We start from the raw sequence: 18,636 nt of genomic DNA on the forward strand, positions 1-18,636 counted from the left end.
CCGTTGCTTATGCGGCAATTTCAACCCCCTTCGTGGCTTGTCCAACCCTTGCACAAACACAAAATGGAGTCGACGACAGACATTTAGTACTCCAGTGGAAATGGCGTTAGATTCTTGCGCTTATGGAGATGCTAAGCTGCAGTCCAGAGGGAGCGACCGTTAAGTAGAAACAGCTGAAGAAGAGTCAAACAACAGCAGAACGATCTAATTGCCGAATACTATGAATTCCTTAGAACAACGGATTGGCAAGTCAAATAATGATGCATAACCCTGGAGGCAAGTGCCAAAAGAGCGGTTAGAGAAACAGAGATGAGGCAACACAGATAATCCACGACGAACAACATCATTTTCTTGTAATCAATTTGCCAAAGAATGGGCAACTACAAGAGTGCACTGTAAAAAAAGAGATCAAACTGGCATTCAGTCGAAATGTCAAGAGATCTTCGAGATGCCAACAAACAACAGGCGGGCGTTAACCACACAAAAGGTCGATCGTGTGCCTTCACCACCACCACCACCAGCAGCAGCCAATTGTATGTGTGTGTGTGTGTGTGTGTGTGAGTGAGACTATGTATACTCTTGGTCACGTGTAGCGCACACTCCAATAGCAATGCTGTTCGATCTGCTGGGCAGGTGAGAATTTTGGCATTTGAAATTCGATTTCAACCCCTTTGCTGATCCCGCCGCCTGATACTCTCCGATTCGCCACCTTTATCAATGTTGACATATCACAAAGACTGTTAGCTGCGAATCAGAGATTTTAATTTCTGTTTACTCATCGCCATAAGCCTTATGAGGCGGCACGATCGATCGTCTGCTCGCATGCCAAACGTATGCGCAGCACGTGGCTTAGCTGGCATAAGATTTGCACTAGATTCGAGAGGACTTGCAATTAGTAAAGTTTGGGGCTTTGGCTTGATCAGTGAGTTTAGTCATTATTATTCCACTTACCACCTTCAGTGTAGGCCAGATAAATGTTGATGGGTAGATTAACGATCATTAGTTATCGATCCTTATGACACGCATTACTTGCATTGATCTGATAGCAAACAAGACAACTGATCAGCTGATTAACTCTACTGATCAAGACAACTGATCAGATCAACTGATCTAGTCCCTTGAAGAAGACAACTGATCAGCTGATTAACTCTACTGATCAAGACAACTGATCAGTTCAACTGATCTAGTCCCTTGATCTAGTGAATTAATCAAATCAAGTGATCATACCAACTGAACAGATCAACTGATCAGTTCAACTGATCAATTCAACTGATATGATCAACTGATCAAGTCAGCTGATATGATCAACTGATCAAGTCAACTGATCAATTCAACTGATAAATTCAACTTATCAAATAAACAGATCAATCCAACTGACCAGATCAACTGATCGATTTTACTGATCAAATCAACTGATCTAGTCATAATCAGATCAAGTGATCAATTCAACTGATCATGGCTGATTTAGTCACTTGATCTAGTCAATTGATCAATTCAACTGATCTAGTCAATTGATCTACTAAACTGATTAAGTCTATGGGTATAGTCAACTGATCTAGTCAACAGAGCTGATCAACTTTACGTGGGCATGATCGTTGCTTGAGCAGTGATCGTTGGTAAGCTTCAACTATTGAGCTGACAACTGAGTCTTACTTTAAGAGGCTTGATCGGTGCTTGCACAGTGATCGTTACTTAGACCAATTTGCTGATCTGATAATCTTGTTGATCTAGTTCACGAGATGGTTCGCGCCCGAAAAGCAGGACAAAAGTTCAGGCTTTAAGAGGGCTTGATCAGCGAATGTTACCTAGCCGAAACTCTCGAGCTAGATAATCCTGCGGATCTAAATAAATGTCACAGGCTGCTCAAGTAATTTTTCAATTGACCTACAAAAGCAATGGGAAAATGCTCAAATGGGACTGAATGCAAAGCTAAAGACAGTAGGGCTGCTGCTGTTGCTGTTGCTGTTGCTGTTCTGGTAATCTATCGGATTTACGTGAAACTTTTGCAATCGTTTCGGTGCATAACAATAAATTGGAACTTATTTTGCGTGTATTTGGCAATATACGAGCAAAACTGGTGGCCTAATCTTAAGTACATTCCTGATCCGGGCCACTCTCCCCGTCTGTGCGTCGAGCGTAATCTGAGATTAAATTAAAATGTCGCAGGCGCGCATTCATAATCGGGGCCATGAAAAACTGCTTGCTGCTGCATAATCCAGCGTCTTCTGGCCTAATCCTTTCGCCGACTCAATTGACTAGAGCTACCTGCGCCCTGCGCTCTGCCCTCTGTGCGCTGGGCCAGCACGACGCGGCCATGCAACAGGCGCGCTACACACGAATTAACCTGATTAAAATTGTATTTTTCCCAAATTTATGGGATTAAGTTCCGTTCAAGTTCCTTTAACTCGTTTAAGCTACCGGATTTAGTTCAAGAGCGAACCACGCACAAGGCTCACCAACGTGGCCCTTGGCCAATGCATTGAGCCGCCTCTGAGCCGATTTTTATTGGGCTGGCTTAATTAGCACAATTGTTTACAAAATTTACCTTTCGTCATGCTGCATACCTATCTAGCTAGCTCTCTCGCTCACTCTCTTCTTCTCTCTCTCTCTGTCGCATTAGCTCTTTCCCTCTCCCTCTCCCTCTCCCTCTCCCTCTCCCTCTCTCTGCAGATCTTGTCGTGCCTCCGCACTGTGTGAAATCCATGACACGCACACGCCCACAGCCTGGACCAGGCCAGAAACGTGTGAACCGACCAGCTTGAAATTCTATTTAAAAATTAGTCTAATCCACAGCCAGATACTACCGAAAATAGTGCATCAAATTGTCGACCTAGCCGGGCCGGCTCGGGCCTGGCCTGGCCTTAGCCCTTTATGGCTCACGTTGCACTCTTTGCCTCTGGCCATATTCCCCTTAAAAGCAATTAGCTTATGCAAGCACCCTTTGAACCACAGAACCCACAGCCCACACAAAGGACCTTCGCTCCACAAAAGATGCGCGGTTTTTTTTATTGACTCCAATTTTTTTTATTGTTCGCAGTTAGATAAGACTTGCGCAAGTATTTGAGATATTTCTTTCCTATAGCATGGAATACTATGCATTAGACTTACCTTCATTTGATTATTCTGATTGCATTAGTATTGGTGAGCTTTGAAAGCTTTACTTAGAAGCAAGTCTAAGAGCAAAAGCTCATCGCTGTGTGTGAAGCGCATAGCTGTGAAAGCTCTGTATAGATGTGTGTGTGTGAGTAAGTGTGCTTTGTAAGCATTTTTCTCTACCTTAAACTGGGACAGAGCTGTTTCTAGAGCGCTCAACTCTGCGCAGTTGCGCCCTGTTTGTTGCTGCAAAGGAGCTGAATAAAGTTAAGGTTACCTCCGGGTGTAGTACGGCTCTCCATTCGATGGATCGGCCTAGTGTTAGTATCGCCTATCCTTCAGAACTCTTACACATTCAAATTTAGCTAGAAATTTGCATCACATTTTAAGCTACATTTAGGCTCTATGCTCTAAGTTCTATTTTCTCTTCAGCAGCCCAAATGATATGAATCTCTTTTAAATAATTTTGAATAGCTTGAGCCATATCAATTTATGGTATATATAAATATATATATATATATTTAAAATTTTTAACAAAATTTAGATTTGAAAGAGGCTCAATTAATCTTAATAATTATAGCAAATAACGTATATTGATTGAGAGCAGCGAGCCTTGCATCTGTTCTTAGGCACTAAATGTTAGAATGTATACTAAGCATTACAATTAGTATACATTAAGGACTTTTATATAGTATATTCCAGCTGCTAGAATCAAAGGTTTAAAAGAAAATCTGTTAGCTTAGAGCACATTTGGCTGTTACGCCAATCAGGAATCGATTTCTCTTGACTTATTTGAAGACAAATTGGTTCAGTTAATTTTTAATAAAAATAATAATAAAAAAAAAAACAAAAATAAAAATAAATAAAAAAAAAACAATTTTTTTTGTTGCTTATTTAATTAATATTTAATAATTAATTAATTAAATAAATTTGTATATTCATTAAATGGAAATAATTTTTTGCCTAAGCATTTTCTGATTGTGGTTCGAGTTGTAAGTCTCAAAAGCAAATGAATAATTAAATTTTTATTATTTTTCTTTTACTTTAGCATTTTTGAGGCTAAACTAATTTAGCTAAGTATTAAATACAGTCTTAAAGAAATATAGTTGAGTTCAGACTTAGATAATAAAGAGGCATGCTACGGCCTCTAGGAGCAGATCACACATATGCAAGGCCTTACGACTAAGAATAGCAATAACAACAATAATAATAACAATAATAATAATAATAATAATGCATATTGAGTCTCGCCACTTCCGCTGTGCAGCTGTAAAGGCTTAGGAGGCTGCGACTAGGCCACAAGGGGCAATGTCCATTGGCGCCTGTGCGAGGCTGTGGCATGTGTTCCCAAGAAAAATAAGTAGAAGTAGAAGACGTAGATGTGGAAGTGGACGGCGACACAAATTTTGCGCTTAAGCAAATAATAATAAATATTTATTTTGAAAAACAAACGCTGGCCATATAAAGGTATATGTATTTCCCAAGGGCCAACAGAGGAAAACAAATCGGTAAAGGAAACACGTGCCCACTTAATAACTGTACCCGTTCGCCATGCCCATATGCATGGTCGAATCGAGGAACGCTTCATTCATGTTAAAATAACACAAGTCGAGTCAATATGATGCGCCGTCGTTTTCCCCTACATAAAGTTGCAATATGTTGTGTATTAGTGAGCGGGCACCGTGCCGCAGAGGCGAGCCCATGGCTCTGGCGAAGACGAGATGCGCTGGCTCAGTCAATGGGCTGGAGAGCGCGTGCGCGGGCAGCGGAATACGCCCCCTCGAGATTAATGAGAATGTGTTCGGCATTTGTTTATTCAATGTGCCCAAGCGTCTGCCGAATCCTTTCACAGGACACTCGCCAGAGAGTGGCTCTGCGCACACATGCGTCTGTGGACTCGGTTTTCAGCTGCTGACCACACTGGACATTCGGCATTCGGCTCATTACGCTGCATTCCACTTAAGCATGAGTTGGCCCTTTTCGCCTTGTCGCAATGATAAATGAACGCGCGGACCTTTAAGTAACTCGGACGCCCTCTCCCTCTCCCTCTCTCTGTCTCTGTCTCTGCTATATGACTAAAATCATTGCAATCGCCACATTGACTTGAAGTGAAGAACTTGCGTTTGCATTTCCCCGGAATAGTGCCAACAATTAGTGACAAAGACTCGGAGAGTCGGAGATTCGTAGACATGGCTCGTGGCCAGCAAACAATTCCACAGCGAGTGGTCCCAGGCGCAAACTGAAATCGTATAACCATTTGCACTAATTATGCCACGTTGAGCGCCTCGCAACATGAGCCGCAAAGGCAGTTGCTGTTGCATTTGCATTTGCATTTGCATTGGCTGCTGGGGAAAGTTCATTAATCAACGCGTGAGGAGATCATTAGTCCAGTCGAGCCGTACGTACAGTTGCGCTTTTGTCACATCGTTTGTCCGATGCTAATTGTCCACCATTTGCCGAGCCTTGTCTTGAATGGACCAAGTCGAAACTCTTTCTGCGCCGCTTTCTCTTCGTTTTGTCGAACAGCTGATACGCCTCAGTGCTCTGTTTGGCAAACAACAAATGCCTTTGCTCTCGATAATGACAGCCAGATAAGTGAATGAAAAAGGGCCCGAATGGCAGGAAGTGCGGGCCCAGGTCCGGCCCAAAGGAACTCAATGTCCGTCCAACCGCATCAATTCCACTTGCTTGGCCACAACATTATGGTTTGACCCGGCATCGATTATCCTATAATATTTGCCCGATACAGAAACGAAAGGAAAAAAAACCGTGCTCGAATTTCTAGCTTATTGACAAATATTTCTCAAGATATTTCAAACTCCTATTCGTGTCCTATCTCCGTCGTCTATCAATGGCAACAACTGCAATTGTTTGTGGAGGTTTCACTGTAGCCCAAAGGGCTTGGAAGCCGGTGTACCTCTTCTCTATTCATTCAGAATGCCTTCAACTATTTTTTTATACGACTATCATGTGAAACTTATGAAAGAAAAAGGCATTTCTGAGCGAAATTTCTAGAGAGTGTCAAGTTTTTTAAAGGATTTACAAACATCTCAAAGACGTCTAGCTTTTTCTGAATGAGAACAGCTAGACGGAGGCTAGGCAGAGCCCATAAAGTAATGCTTAATGCAATCAAATATACCGCAATGCAATCAAAGATACCGCAACCGTCGATCATATATATCTGTTGCATGCATCTGTAGAATAACATTCCCGTTTTCAATGAGTTCACAATAGAAAAATTAGGTCAGACTTAAACTTGCTGTTCTATTCTCGTCCCAGTTTGGTTGGCCCGAGCTCCAGGCGCTGCCTAATGAGTTCCTATTTGGGTCCAGCTGCAGACATGTCTGCGCAGGATATCGATCGGCCCTAAGTGCTCAACCTCTGCTTCTGGTCGTAAGTGTGGTTTTGGGGATTGTTGGCTGTCGGCTGGAGGTGGGGCAACCCAATTTCGGACAAACTAATTCATCGGGATGTCTGCGCTATAAATGTGTCAACGCATCAAATTGATGAATGCGGACAAAACAAAAGGTCAACCGCAAAATCTTGCTCGCCATTCCACAGATAGCACAGTACAGTGGTAACTGGCCCTAACCACCCACACTCACATGGACAACATGCTGCGGGCTTAATGCATAAAGGGGTTGCGGCTGGGAATTGACAACAATTGTTGGGAAATTGCCAAAAGTGACCAAAACAGCGGTCAGCATTGCGCGCAGACCCTCTCCACAGCATCAGCATCAGAGCCCCTTCCCAATCATGACACGACCATCCGGTTTGTTATCATTAAGCAACAGCACAAAACAGGCGCAACCCTTTCTGTCCAAGGGGCAATGCATGTGAATCTGAATCTGGATCTGGGTCGGGGACTCTATCTCTCTCTCTCTCTCTCTGTAATAATGAAAATGCCTTGCCTTGCCTCGCCTTGTCGCTGTCTATTTATTTATTAAATGTGAGCTCCATTCGGACAGGGAGGAATGGCAGACAGACTGGGCCAGGCGAGACGCCCACGCTGAGGGTCAGCTGGCACAGCTGTCGCATTTTCTCTAAGCCGAACGTCCGGCCATCCGTCCGTTGGTTGGCATCTTTAATGAAGTTCCAGCGGCGGCGGCGGCTGCTGCTGAAACTCGTTTCGATTTTTGCACAAAATGAAGTTAAAGTGGTGCTGATGCTGTCGTTGGTGGTTGTTCTCTTGCTGCTGCTGCCGCTGCTGCTGCTTCTTCCTCTTGCTGCCTGCAGCCACGCTGATTGGCTGAGCCAACGATTTCGTCGCATTGCGTACGATATTCCATGTGCGATCAACTTGAGTCGCATGCAGCGTAAAATGGCGCAACATTCGCCGACTCCATTGCTCAATGTGCTGCAACATGGCGCAGCTCAACGGAGCTGCGAGTCTCACTTGCAACACTATCAAGCTTATATACCCACATGTTCATGCAGCTAAGTAGCAGACTGAATGCATAGAACTAATCAGTGTCTGAGCTGAGTGCGAGTTGATAACTTTATTGATGTCGAGATGCTGTTTGATGAACGTTCAAGTATTGCCTCTCTATGCAATTCTCATATATGCAGACTTTTGAATATTTGTTTTACAAGAGCAATACATACTCTCACTCTGTCTCTCTCTCCATCTCTATCACTCTCTCTCTCTCACTCTCTGTATATCTACATATTATATTCCCTCACACTCTCCGACTCTTTATCTATATGACATCTGTTTTCACTCTCTCTCTTTCTCTCTCTATCTCTTTTTCTATTTATCTTTCTATCTCTCTCTATCTTCCTCTCACTCGCTCGCTCACCCTCTGCCTGCATATTCTCGCTTCTCCCTGTTCCTCTGTCTACTTTTCTCTCTCTCTATCTCTATATCGCTCTTCCTCTCTCTTCCTCTCTCTCTCTCTCTCTCTCTCTCTCTCCTCTCTCTCTCTCTCTCTTTCTCTCTCTCTCTCTCTCTGTCTGTATATTTTCTTTTCTCTTTTCTGTGTTCCTCTGTCTTCTCTTCTGTCTCCCTCTTCTTCCCTCTCTCTCACTCTCCCTTTCTTTTCTCCCCTTGTCTCACATTCTCTCAGTCTGTCTCTATTCCACTTCTATACTACAATATCTGTTTCTTTGTCTCTCTCCTTCATTCTCTCTCACTTCCTTTCTTTTTTATCTCTCTCAATTCTCTATTCTTCTCATTCTCCTCACTCTATTTCTAATCTATTCTCCCTCTCTCATTATTTTTCTCTGGTCCTTTGTCGTCTTCCTTCTATTATTATCTTTGTCTATCTTTCTCTCTTCTCTCATCTTATTATTTTCGCCTCTCGCTCTCCCTCACTATCTCTTGTTTCCACGCTCTCCCTTGCCCCTTTGTCTCCGTTTGCTGTCTCGCTTCTCAGTTTTCTCTCTCTTCCTCTCTCCTTCTCTCTTTTCTGGTCCACCTCGAACAAGCTTCTTTGAGTCAACCATAAAGCTTTCACATGCAAACGAGCCATGCATGTGCCGTGAGCTTTCGTAGATTCCAGCTTTGTCGCTTGAGCAAAAGCTCACTAATACTAGCGCAAAGCGTGTGGCACACAGACACACAAATGCTTGCCTAGGAGTGCAGAGGCAACGTGCGTGGAGTTGGCTTTGTGACACGAAAGTCAGGCGACCATTTTGAAAGTCTAAGTCGGCTGAGGACTTAAAAAGACGCCTAAGTCGAGGACTTAGACAGAGCCTGGCATGGGATTTGGATCTGGCTGTGGCTCAACAGGGATCGCTGCACTTGTGCGCAGATTACGCGGCCTCTTCACGTAATATTATGCGAGATTAACTTGGCACAGTCGAAAGTCGCACCTAGAGCTGACTGTGTGCGGCTACGAGGCTAAAACTTTGGCCAAATATTTGCATTGCACTTCCCCGAAGAGAGAGAGAGAGAGAGAGAGCTGGCAAAATATGATCAAATGATATTTTTTCATAATTTTTGCCAAGAATTTTTGGGAACGCACAATGCTCAACAGTTGTTGATACTGACGCACATTTTGCCACCTACAAAACTCGAGTGACAAAGGCTTAAATCGCTTAAGGAACATCTAATCTGATGGATTTCGGCTGCTTGCTGAGTCCCGTTTACAGTTTCATGTGAAAATCAAAAAAAAATGAACGGAACTGGGAACTGGCAAATGGGAACTCGGAACTGGGAACTCGTGGAACAAAAGAGGGCAAAGAAGTTAGGGCCAAGCCGGCTTTAGAGGGTTAAATGCTCATATTACGCTGCTGGCCAGGAGTCAGCCAAATGGCCAAATGGCCAAAAAGAGTTATGCGGAACGGTAAAACCCGGCCTTAGCGCTCAGCCTCACTTGATTCTATCGAGCGCTTCCGTTTGCAATAGAAAAGATCTTGTCTGAGTTGAAGATCGTGCGAATTGACAATTGACACAATTACCAAAGGGCGAAAAGGACCAAATGCTGCTCGCCCCGTCTCACTCTCTCTCTCTCTCTCTCTCTCTCTCTCTCTCTGTCTGGCTCTCATTTTGACAGCAATTGTCTGGGCCAACAAAAAGGCACTCACTAAGCGCTCTCCACATTGAGATATCTATGCATATATATCGATGGACTGCTATGCCCTCCCACTCCTTTCTCTAACGGGGTTTTGTAGGCGGCTTTGCGTTGACAACAATGCGTCCAAAAAACAAAACAGTAGAAAGGTGTTAAAGGTTTTGCGGAACCGCTTGATAGATTGTCCGAGTGCCAGCCGCAGCTCGCAGTTCGTAGTTTCATCCAACTACTTCATAACTGCGGCTTATGTGGGCCCGCTTTGATTAACTCACGCTGTGTCTCTAGCTCCCTCCCGCACTCTCAGCTCTGGAGCTAACGGTTCAGGCTCCCTGACAATGGCTGCTGGCAGCTAATCAACGGCAAAATGCATAAAATTAAGTGAGCTCGGAACAAAGGGTATGCCAAGAAGGGTCTTAATCGTGGTCGGGTTCGGCAACGGTATCGGGGTCTGACACTGACATGCTGTCTGTCCGTCTGTCTGGCTGTCTCCCACTCTCTCTCGCTCTCTCTCTCTCTCACTTGCTGCTGCCTGCCTGCTGCTCTGAGTTATTAGAAATATTTCACATTTGATTTGAAGTTACAGTTGCAATTGTTACTGTACATAGCTGCAGCATCTCTTCATAACTGTACTCGCTCGATCCCACACTTCCCTCTCGCTCGCTCGCTCGCTCTGGCACGGTTCTCACACATTTGGCGACAGACAATGCCCCTAAACGTTGACAGTTCATCAAAACGAATGATGCATGCAAAATGAACGCTGCTCAGACGAAACCAACCAAAGAATACCCTACACTTTGCGTCTGTTCGGCTGCCAGGCAGGACAGGCACAGATCGAGTGTCTGCCTAGCCTAGAGCCTATAGCTTGGCTGCTCTAATGCCTATTGATATTGATTATTCAGCAATTAGAATATAGTTTTATATATAGTCCTGATTTTCGAGGATGCATTCGTAAAGGTGCCTCGTGTGTAGCGCACTCGCTGTGCGTCGTCTAGGCCGCACCGAACCCGTTCTGGAACGTTGCCAGCCTTTGGCTTTGGCTCTGTCTGTGCTGCAGCAGGAAATGTTGCATTTCTTGTGCGGCCAACGATTTTCGTGCGAATGGGCGTTGACACACACAAACTGCTACTCCCACGTTGTGACTCTGTTAGTCCTTGGCCTCGGGTCCTGGGGCGTTGCCGAACAACAGTTACAATGCGCCTGGCGTAAGGCGTTAGGCGTAAGGAAGTAGCTAGTTAGCTGTGCCCATTTAAATAACACTCGCCGGCTATTCAGGCCTTGACTTCACTTCCAATGCATCCGGGTGGCCGTCGATCAGTCATCAGTCGTCTGATCTGATAGATATTTCTGGTTGCGGAAGCTATCAAAGGAAGTAGCGTCCTTTCAGCAACTAGAAATCAATTTCATGGCGGACGCCAGAGTTAAGCCTTGGCAACTGGCCGAGCATTGCAAGTTGTCGCCGCTGCTGAAGTGTCGAGCGTCTGTGGCATGCCTTAAAGCGTAATCAAAACCTTCGTAATTGGCACTGTAATGCAATACTTGAGCGCGGCAGAGCCGTGGCCATTAGCCGGCACTTATCTGTATGCATATGCATAGGGATCGGTGCGCTTCACTGGCTGTTCATGAATGGGCGAGACTCGAGCGTCGTTGCTCGTCTGTGCTCAATTAAAAAATGCCATAATTGAGCAGCATTTGGGGCAATGGAAATGGAATGGGATTATGCAGAGCAGAGGCAGGCACCGCAACAACAAATGTCCCGAGCATAGGATAACAATTACCCAAAGGATTTGACCACGGATACGGAAGCTAACGCTGTACCGTACTTAACTTGTGTCTTTTTCTTTTTAGTTTTCTTTTTCTTTTTTTTTTTTTTGTTTTGTTTTTAGTCTCTGCATTCTTTGGGCCTTTGCCATTTTTCAATACTTCCGTGACGGAAGTGTCTCGACCTGAACCCGAGCAGCCTTCGTCCTTGTTTGTATCTCTCTCGCTCCATCTGTGATGCGGCTCTTGGCCATTATCTCGCTGGGCTGCGTGGCAAGTGTCTAACTGTTTGTGCGTTTTGCATATGAAAACAAACAAGTGCAAGCTGAGGGCGAGAGCGAGAGGAAGAGAGAGCGCAATACACTTCAGTGCGCTTTTGTGGCATTTCAAGCGGCACACGTGTAATCCTTGCTCACTTCCTAGACACTAGACAGATTGCTAATAGCATTGCTGCCTTATCCAGCTCTGCCTGGCCCTCTCCCTCTCGCGCTGTCGACCTTTAACTACTTCCTCATTAGCCAGCAAGCTGGCCACTTCACCTGAATTGCCTGATGGGCTTATGGAACCAAAATACAACTAAACACAGCAATTTTTAAATCATTTTTAAGCCACATCCAAGCTGCTGCTGCTTTGTTTCGTAACTTTAAGATAAGACCGTTTCCTCTTCGGCTTGTCTGTCTTCTGCTGGATATGCCTGTTCGATTATGCATAGAGCACAAGAAGTCGACTTGGTCTATAATAAAAAAAAAAACAGTACTAAGCCAATGCCAAGGAGTTAAGCGGAATTCCGCGAATGCCACCAATAGCTGAACTCAAGCAGCCACCAGAAACCCAAGACCAGAAACCAGAAACCCCTTTTAGTCAATTAGTCGCTGATTTTCTTTGTGTTCGCTGTTTTTTGGTCGAAATTATTATAAAATCGCGTTCACAATGGGAACCCTTTGGCAGCGCTTTACGACCTGGCCTAACCTCTGCCGTAAAAGAAAAAAAACTAGAAGAGCCAGAGCTCATCCATAATTTTGACCTGTAGGTTTTTTATTTTTCGCCGAAGTGTTTTCATTATGCAATAAAAAACGCTTTCCCGATTCTGGCTCTGCAACCCGTTCGGAGCGCCCTACCTGGCCAGGTTTCTGTGCGTTTTTTTTTCCTTTTTCGCTGCAGTTGGCATAAAAAACACGCTCAAGGACGACAGGACGAGAGGTAAAGGATTGCACAAATATTGCATCTTTGTTGCCGCGACCAGCCGAACGGCAACCAGCTCAATTATGTCTGCCGTTGCCTTTATGGCATCTGCCATGGCTTTTTTACGGCACGGCGGCTCGCTACGCCGGATCGGCATGGTTATAATTCTTTTCGCTGAATCTGGTTTTTACTGCGAAATTGGCAACTCTTTGGCAACGGACGCGACTTTTTATGGTCAGCAGGTAAATGGCCAACTCAATGATGTGGATGGGTGTCTGTGTGTGTGTGGATGTGTGTGGGTGTATGGGTGTGCTGCGTTTTAGTTTAATCCACCATTTTTACGGTTGGATTAGCATTGGATTAGCATAAGCTCGCGGTTTTTTACAGATTATTAGGCGGCCAAATGTGCAAAATCTTTGGCAATTGTAACTGCTTTCATTACCCATTCAATGGGCCACTAAAAAGTGAATGAATCATCTGATTGATGTGCATGTATGTGTGTGTCTGTGTGGACATCTCTGTGACATATTCAGTGCGAGTTGCCTCCAAGTCAAAGATGTCCAGGAATAATGCTGAAAGCCCCGACGTTGCAGACTTACAAAGAGAGCAGAGAATGTTCGAGTTAGGGCTCATCATTAAGGAGGGAGAACTTCTAGGCCTCGCCCATGAGTGTCGTTGTTGACCACAAGCAGAATGCCAATCACAAGAAATGCAGCGCAACATGTGCTTAAATCTAATATCAAGAAGTCCACGTTGGCTCAATGGCAGCCAGATAAAAGTGTTTCGATGCGAGAGCCTAGTCCATGTTTTAGCATTCGAAATGGGGCCGAGGTCGTAGTCGAAGTTCGCCGATTTGCAGGCCAAGTTTGTGATAATTCAGCTGGCTCTAGGCCACGTTCGTTTGAGCATCCTTTCGTGTTATATGATTTGGTTAGTTGGGCTGCTGTTGACACACTTGAGGTTGGGCACTTCCGCTTGGCGCGACTTTGTATACTTTTCCAAATGTTGAGTCGCAGGGGCTAACAGTTAAGTAAAGTCAAACAAAGGCTCTCTATCCCACGCTCAGGGCCGAGAGCAAAGGATGTGCCCGGACAAGTGGGCAAATAGATAGATATATAGATAGCTAGATCGATACATCTGTAGGGCAATGGCGGCGACACTTGCTGCTGCTGTTGGCATGAATCGAGTCGCAATTCGACTGCTCGAGTTGGCCTGAGCCAAGGCCTAGCCGGCCATGCTTCCAGGAAGGCTTTTTGCCGCTCGCAGCACGCAAGTCGCCAGTTGAGCAAAGGATGCGCTAACGCGCGAAAGGCTCGCCAGCCTAATTTTCATAATTTGTCACGCACAATCATTTGTGTAAGATGTGCATAAAATTTGCAAACACACACCCACACACACACGCACACACACGCACTAGGCTGGGCTGGCCAGCAAAAGGATTTCGCAGACAAAAGCGCAAAACAAACGGATTTAACTATTCGTAACCCTTGGCCTTAGTATTCTATATTCTAGCTCTAACTACCCCTCTCACTCTCTCGCTCACTCTTTCGTTCCTCAACTACTAATGCCCGCTGCGACATTGGCTTAGGCTCTAATTGCTTCTAGAACAGCTCCTAATATCGCCTCTGTCCTAGCTTCAATTCAGCTCAAATATTTCTGCTCAAATGCTTCATTTCTAGATTTAGCTTCGATTGCAATTGATCATCTAAAAATGATGTTTCTGTTTTATGCTAAGTTAAATCAAATTTCGTTTTTATTTACTTAACTCAAGCCATTTCTGTGTTCTTGCTTCAACTCAAATGGCAAAGATCAACTTGCCTAAGCCAACTTCAATTCAGTTTTCAGCGCATCTTTGTGAGTTTTATAAATTTTTTAGAGACTTGACATATTTATTTAATGAGCTAGGAGCTGATTTCATATTTGATTTTTGCTTTTCTATAAGTTTGAATAAGCCTCTGGCTACCTCTCTCTACTCTACTTCATTTGATGCCTAGCTGAATACACTCAAAGTTTTTTATTTAAGAGCTTAGCTAGCTATCATTTAATTCTAGTAGGACTCATAGAGCCTAGACGTTCCAAAATATTTTATTTACTTTTTTAATTGATGCGAAGTTCTAGAAACAAAGAATTATTTCATATAGACTTCATATATCCTTTTATCACATATTCATATTCACATATTCTCATATATTCATATATTCATATATTCATATATTCATATATTCATATATTCATATATTCATATATTCATATATTCATATATTCATATATTCATATATTCATATATTCATATATTCATATATTCATATATTCATATATTCATATATTCATATATTCATATATTCATATATTCATATATTCATATATTCATATATTCATATATTCATATATTCATATATTCATATATTCATATATTCATATATTCATATATTCATATATTCATATATTCATATATTCATATATTCATATATTCATATATTCATATATTCATATATTCATATATTCATATATTCATATATTCATATATTCATATTCACATATTCACATAATTCACATATTCATATATCCTTTATATTATATATTCACCAAAGGAGAAAATCCAAGAGAAAGATTTTCCCGAAATGAATTAAGAATAGAAAAGTAACTCGCAAGAAAAGGTAATACGCCAAATGGAACTCAGAAAAACAATGCAGGAACCAAAAAAAATAATAAAAAAAAAAAACAAACAAAAAACAACAATTTTCGCGAAAAGTGCATAAAACTAATGCAAAAAATAGGAATAGAAGAAGTAGAAGTAGCTGAGGGAAAAATATGACGAACAAGATAAAGGGTCAAGCGATGGCAAACCTCAACAACCCTCGTAAAACCCTTTGAAGCTGAGAGCGCAAGCAAGAGCGAGTGAGTGAGCGAGCGAGCGAGAAAGCATGCATGCGTGAGTGAGTGAGCGAGCGAGTGAGTGAGTGAGTGAGTGAGGGAGTGAGTGAGTGAGTGTGCGACTCACCCCTTTGCCTTTGCTCTGGCCCAGTGCGCGCCGACTACCTGACACTGCCCCGGCTCCTTGTGGCGGCCGCCATTTTAGTGCGAGTGCAACGGTAAATGAATGAATCGTACGGCCGCTGCGTCGGCGTATAAAAGGCGGCCGGAATGTCGTTTGGAAATCAGTTAACGTTCGACAACGTCAGCGTGCAGACAGACGACACACACAAGCACACACACACACACACCCGCTACACACCACACACACAACAACAGTTTTGAGCAACGCTTTGGAATAGCCGCAAACATGTTGATGCACGAGAAACTCTTGGCTGGGCAGTTCTTTGATCTAAAGACTGGTAAGTGTAGCCACGCCCCGTGCCCCAGTGCCAAGCCCACATTTTTAACACTTCCTCTCTCTCGCTCTCTCTCTTTTGCTGTGCAGATCGCAAGCCGCTGCTGCATCACCATCATCATCCTCATCATCTGCAGCAATATCAGCTGCCGCATAGCCAATTGCAGCAGTCGCACCACCTACACCAGCAGCAACAGCATCACCAGCAGCAGCAGCAGCAGCAGCAGCAGCAGCAGCAGCAAGCATCGCATTTGACACTGCCCAAAATGGATCTGTATGCCGCCTATGCCTATCAGCAACAGTTGCTGGGCAGTGCAGCCGCCGCCGCGGCGCTCAGTCAGCAACAGCAACAGCAGCAGCAGCACCAACAGCAGCAAACAATTGCTGCTGCCACCGAGGTGCTGGATTTGTCGCGGCGCTGCGACAGCGTGGAGACGCCGCGCAAGACGCCCTCGCCTTATCAGACCAACTACAGCTACGGCAGCGGCTCACCCGCCGCCTCGCCCACAGCCATTCCCAGCAATCTGCTCTACTCCGCACAGGCAGCAGTCGCCCAGCAGCAACAGCAACAGCAGCAGCAGCAGCAATTGGCATCGCTCTATCCGGCCCTTTACTACGGTGGCAACATCAAGCAGGAGCCGAACGCCGCAGCTGTGGCCAAGTCCAGCAGCAATGCCACTGCCAGCCTGTTGCAAACCTTTGCCGCCGCCTCGGCTGCAGCGGCAGCAGCTGCTGCCGTCTCGGCCAGCGCTGTGGATCACTCGCCACGGCCAGCCAGCAATGCCAGCACCATGCAAATCGATGTGCTAGAGGCGCCACAGTCGCCACCAGCGCCAACCAGCGAGAGTCATCAACTGCATGGCCACGGCAGCAGCAGCAACAGCACCCACCACACGACACCCACCAGCAGCACCACAGCACCGCTTTCCATAGCCGGTGGCGTCGATGGAAGCAAGAATACGCGCCCGTTTAAGGCCTTTCCGCGTGATCCGCTCGTGATTGCGGCCAATTTCGCTGCCACGGATGTGCTGTTGGATAATCCTCGCGTGGAGCGCTATACGGAATATCGTAAGCGCGTCCTGGAGCAAATACGCAGCTCGAATGGCGGCGCACGCACCGTGACCAATCCGAAAATGCGACGCACCAACTCGCGCAGCGGCAGCGTCAACGAGGGCAGCAGCTCCAACAATAACAGCGAGAGCGAGGATCGTGCCGCCGCTGAGGAGTCCAGCGACTGTGACTCCCATGCTGGCAATTTCGAGAAGCTGTCGAGCACAGGAACTGACGCTGGAGCAGCAGCAGCAGCAGCAACAGCCGCCGCGGCCGGCACACATATCGGCGGCGGCAGCCAGGTGAAGGATGCGGCCTACTATGAGCGTCGGCGCAAGAATAATGCAGCGGCCAAGAAGTCGCGCGATCGTCGTCGCATCAAGGAGGACGAAATCGCCATCAGGGCTGCCTATCTGGAGCGTCAGAACATTGAGCTTTTGTGCCAGATCGATGCGCTGAAGGCGCAGCTGGCCGCCTTTACCGCCAAGGTGGCTGTTTAGGCAGCGCTATATAGCCGATCGATTGCCAGATTGCCAGCTGCTTGTTGCGTTGAACGCGTTCGAGTCTCAGTTCCGTTTGGTTTCCACAATTCGATTTAAGCAATTTTTTTCAAGGAGGGGCAGCTTATCTGTGAATATTTTCATACTGTTTCTTCTAAGCCACACGCACATTCACTACTTCTAATTCGTACATTATTTTTTTGATCGGTTCAAGTATTTTAAGTACTTTAAGTTCTAGGGCTTTTAGCGAAAAATCTCACCAGTTAATTAATATAAACAACTAATTATCATATTGTATAGTACAAGAATATTTTGTAAGCAACATTTTTTTTCATATCCCTAAGCAATAAAATATATTTTTAAAAATACGTTAAAAGTTTTCACGATCAGCTGGCGCCATCTAGTGGGTGTAGCATTGCTGCAGGATAAGTTGTACAGTATTCAGCATTTGTCAGCGCACACGCAAGCAGGATAAATACATTTTGCACTACGGCATTGATTAAGCTATAAAGGCAGTTCAACTTTTTCAAAAGTATATTTAAAGTAAGGATATGGGGTTTCTTTTTGATTTGCCACGCCCCCAATAAACGTATACATATATTAAATTTAAGCAATATTTTAATTGAGGTTTTACAATAACCGAACTGCTTTTGCTGCACTCGCTCCAAAACAGTGAAAGAATTCGCCACGATTCCAATGAACGTAAATACATTAACTATAAGTGTGTCTTTTGAAGCTGTTTATTCCAAATTCTAACCTTCTAGCTCTCATAGATTTAACGATATTATCTCAGACATAGTTTAAAATGTGGTTTAATTTGTGTGTTGCTGAAGGCTAACGGCCATAGCGCACTGGCGCCATCTGTTGCACTTTTTTGCTTTAAATGCAGTGCCACGCATTTTGTTATGCAGCAGACACCTTTTGATTGGTTGGTGCTCAACATTCAGCTGGGAAATACAAAACTAGCGCGGTTTTTATATTTTTATCAATTTTTATTTTCAATTTTTTTTGTTTGTTTTAATTTTTTTTGTATTGTTTTTTTTTTACCGTTTGTCGGTCCGTTTTTGTTTTTGATTTGTTTTTTGTTTTTGTTTTTTATTTTTTCATTAATACTAAGTGTACGCATTAAAGGTAATATATATATATATATATATATATATATATATATGTATATGTGTGTATCTATATATATATACATATATATATA

The 18,636-nt window shown here is 44.3% G+C and overlaps 1 protein-coding gene across 1 annotated transcript; it reads left to right on the forward strand.

Annotated features, from left to right (window-relative positions):
* Positions 1-15,831: 15,831 nt before the first annotated feature.
* LOC111604057 (protein giant) lies at positions 15,832-17,429 on the forward strand. Its single transcript, XM_023321923.2, has 3 exons — positions 15,832-15,883; positions 15,970-16,711; positions 16,787-17,429. The coding sequence occupies exons 1-3, from the start codon at positions 15,832-15,834 to the stop codon at positions 17,427-17,429; spliced, it is 1,437 nt and encodes a 478-aa protein (XP_023177691.2).
* The last annotated feature ends 1,207 nt before the right edge of the window (positions 17,430-18,636 follow it).

The sequence above is a fragment of the Drosophila hydei genome, unplaced genomic scaffold (assembly GCF_003285905.1).
Source record: "Drosophila hydei strain 15085-1641.00,03,60 unplaced genomic scaffold, DhydRS2 tig00000361-arrow-arrow-pilon, whole genome shotgun sequence".
In the NCBI taxonomy this organism is placed as follows: domain Eukaryota; kingdom Metazoa; phylum Arthropoda; class Insecta; order Diptera; family Drosophilidae; genus Drosophila; species Drosophila hydei.

Excerpts from the sequence above, each read along its gene's own strand:
- LOC111604057 (XM_023321923.2), top strand. The coding sequence starts at position 15,832 with ATGTTGATGCACGAGAAACTCTTGGCTGGGCAGTTCTTTGATCTAAAG. Across the intron at positions 15,884-15,969 it reads GTTCTTTGATCTAAAGACTG|ATCGCAAGCCGCTGCTGCAT; the intron begins GTAAGTGTAGCC and ends TTTGCTGTGCAG. Across the intron at positions 16,712-16,786 it reads GCGCCACAGTCGCCACCAGC|CAGCACCACAGCACCGCTTT; the intron begins GCCAACCAGCGA and ends GACACCCACCAG.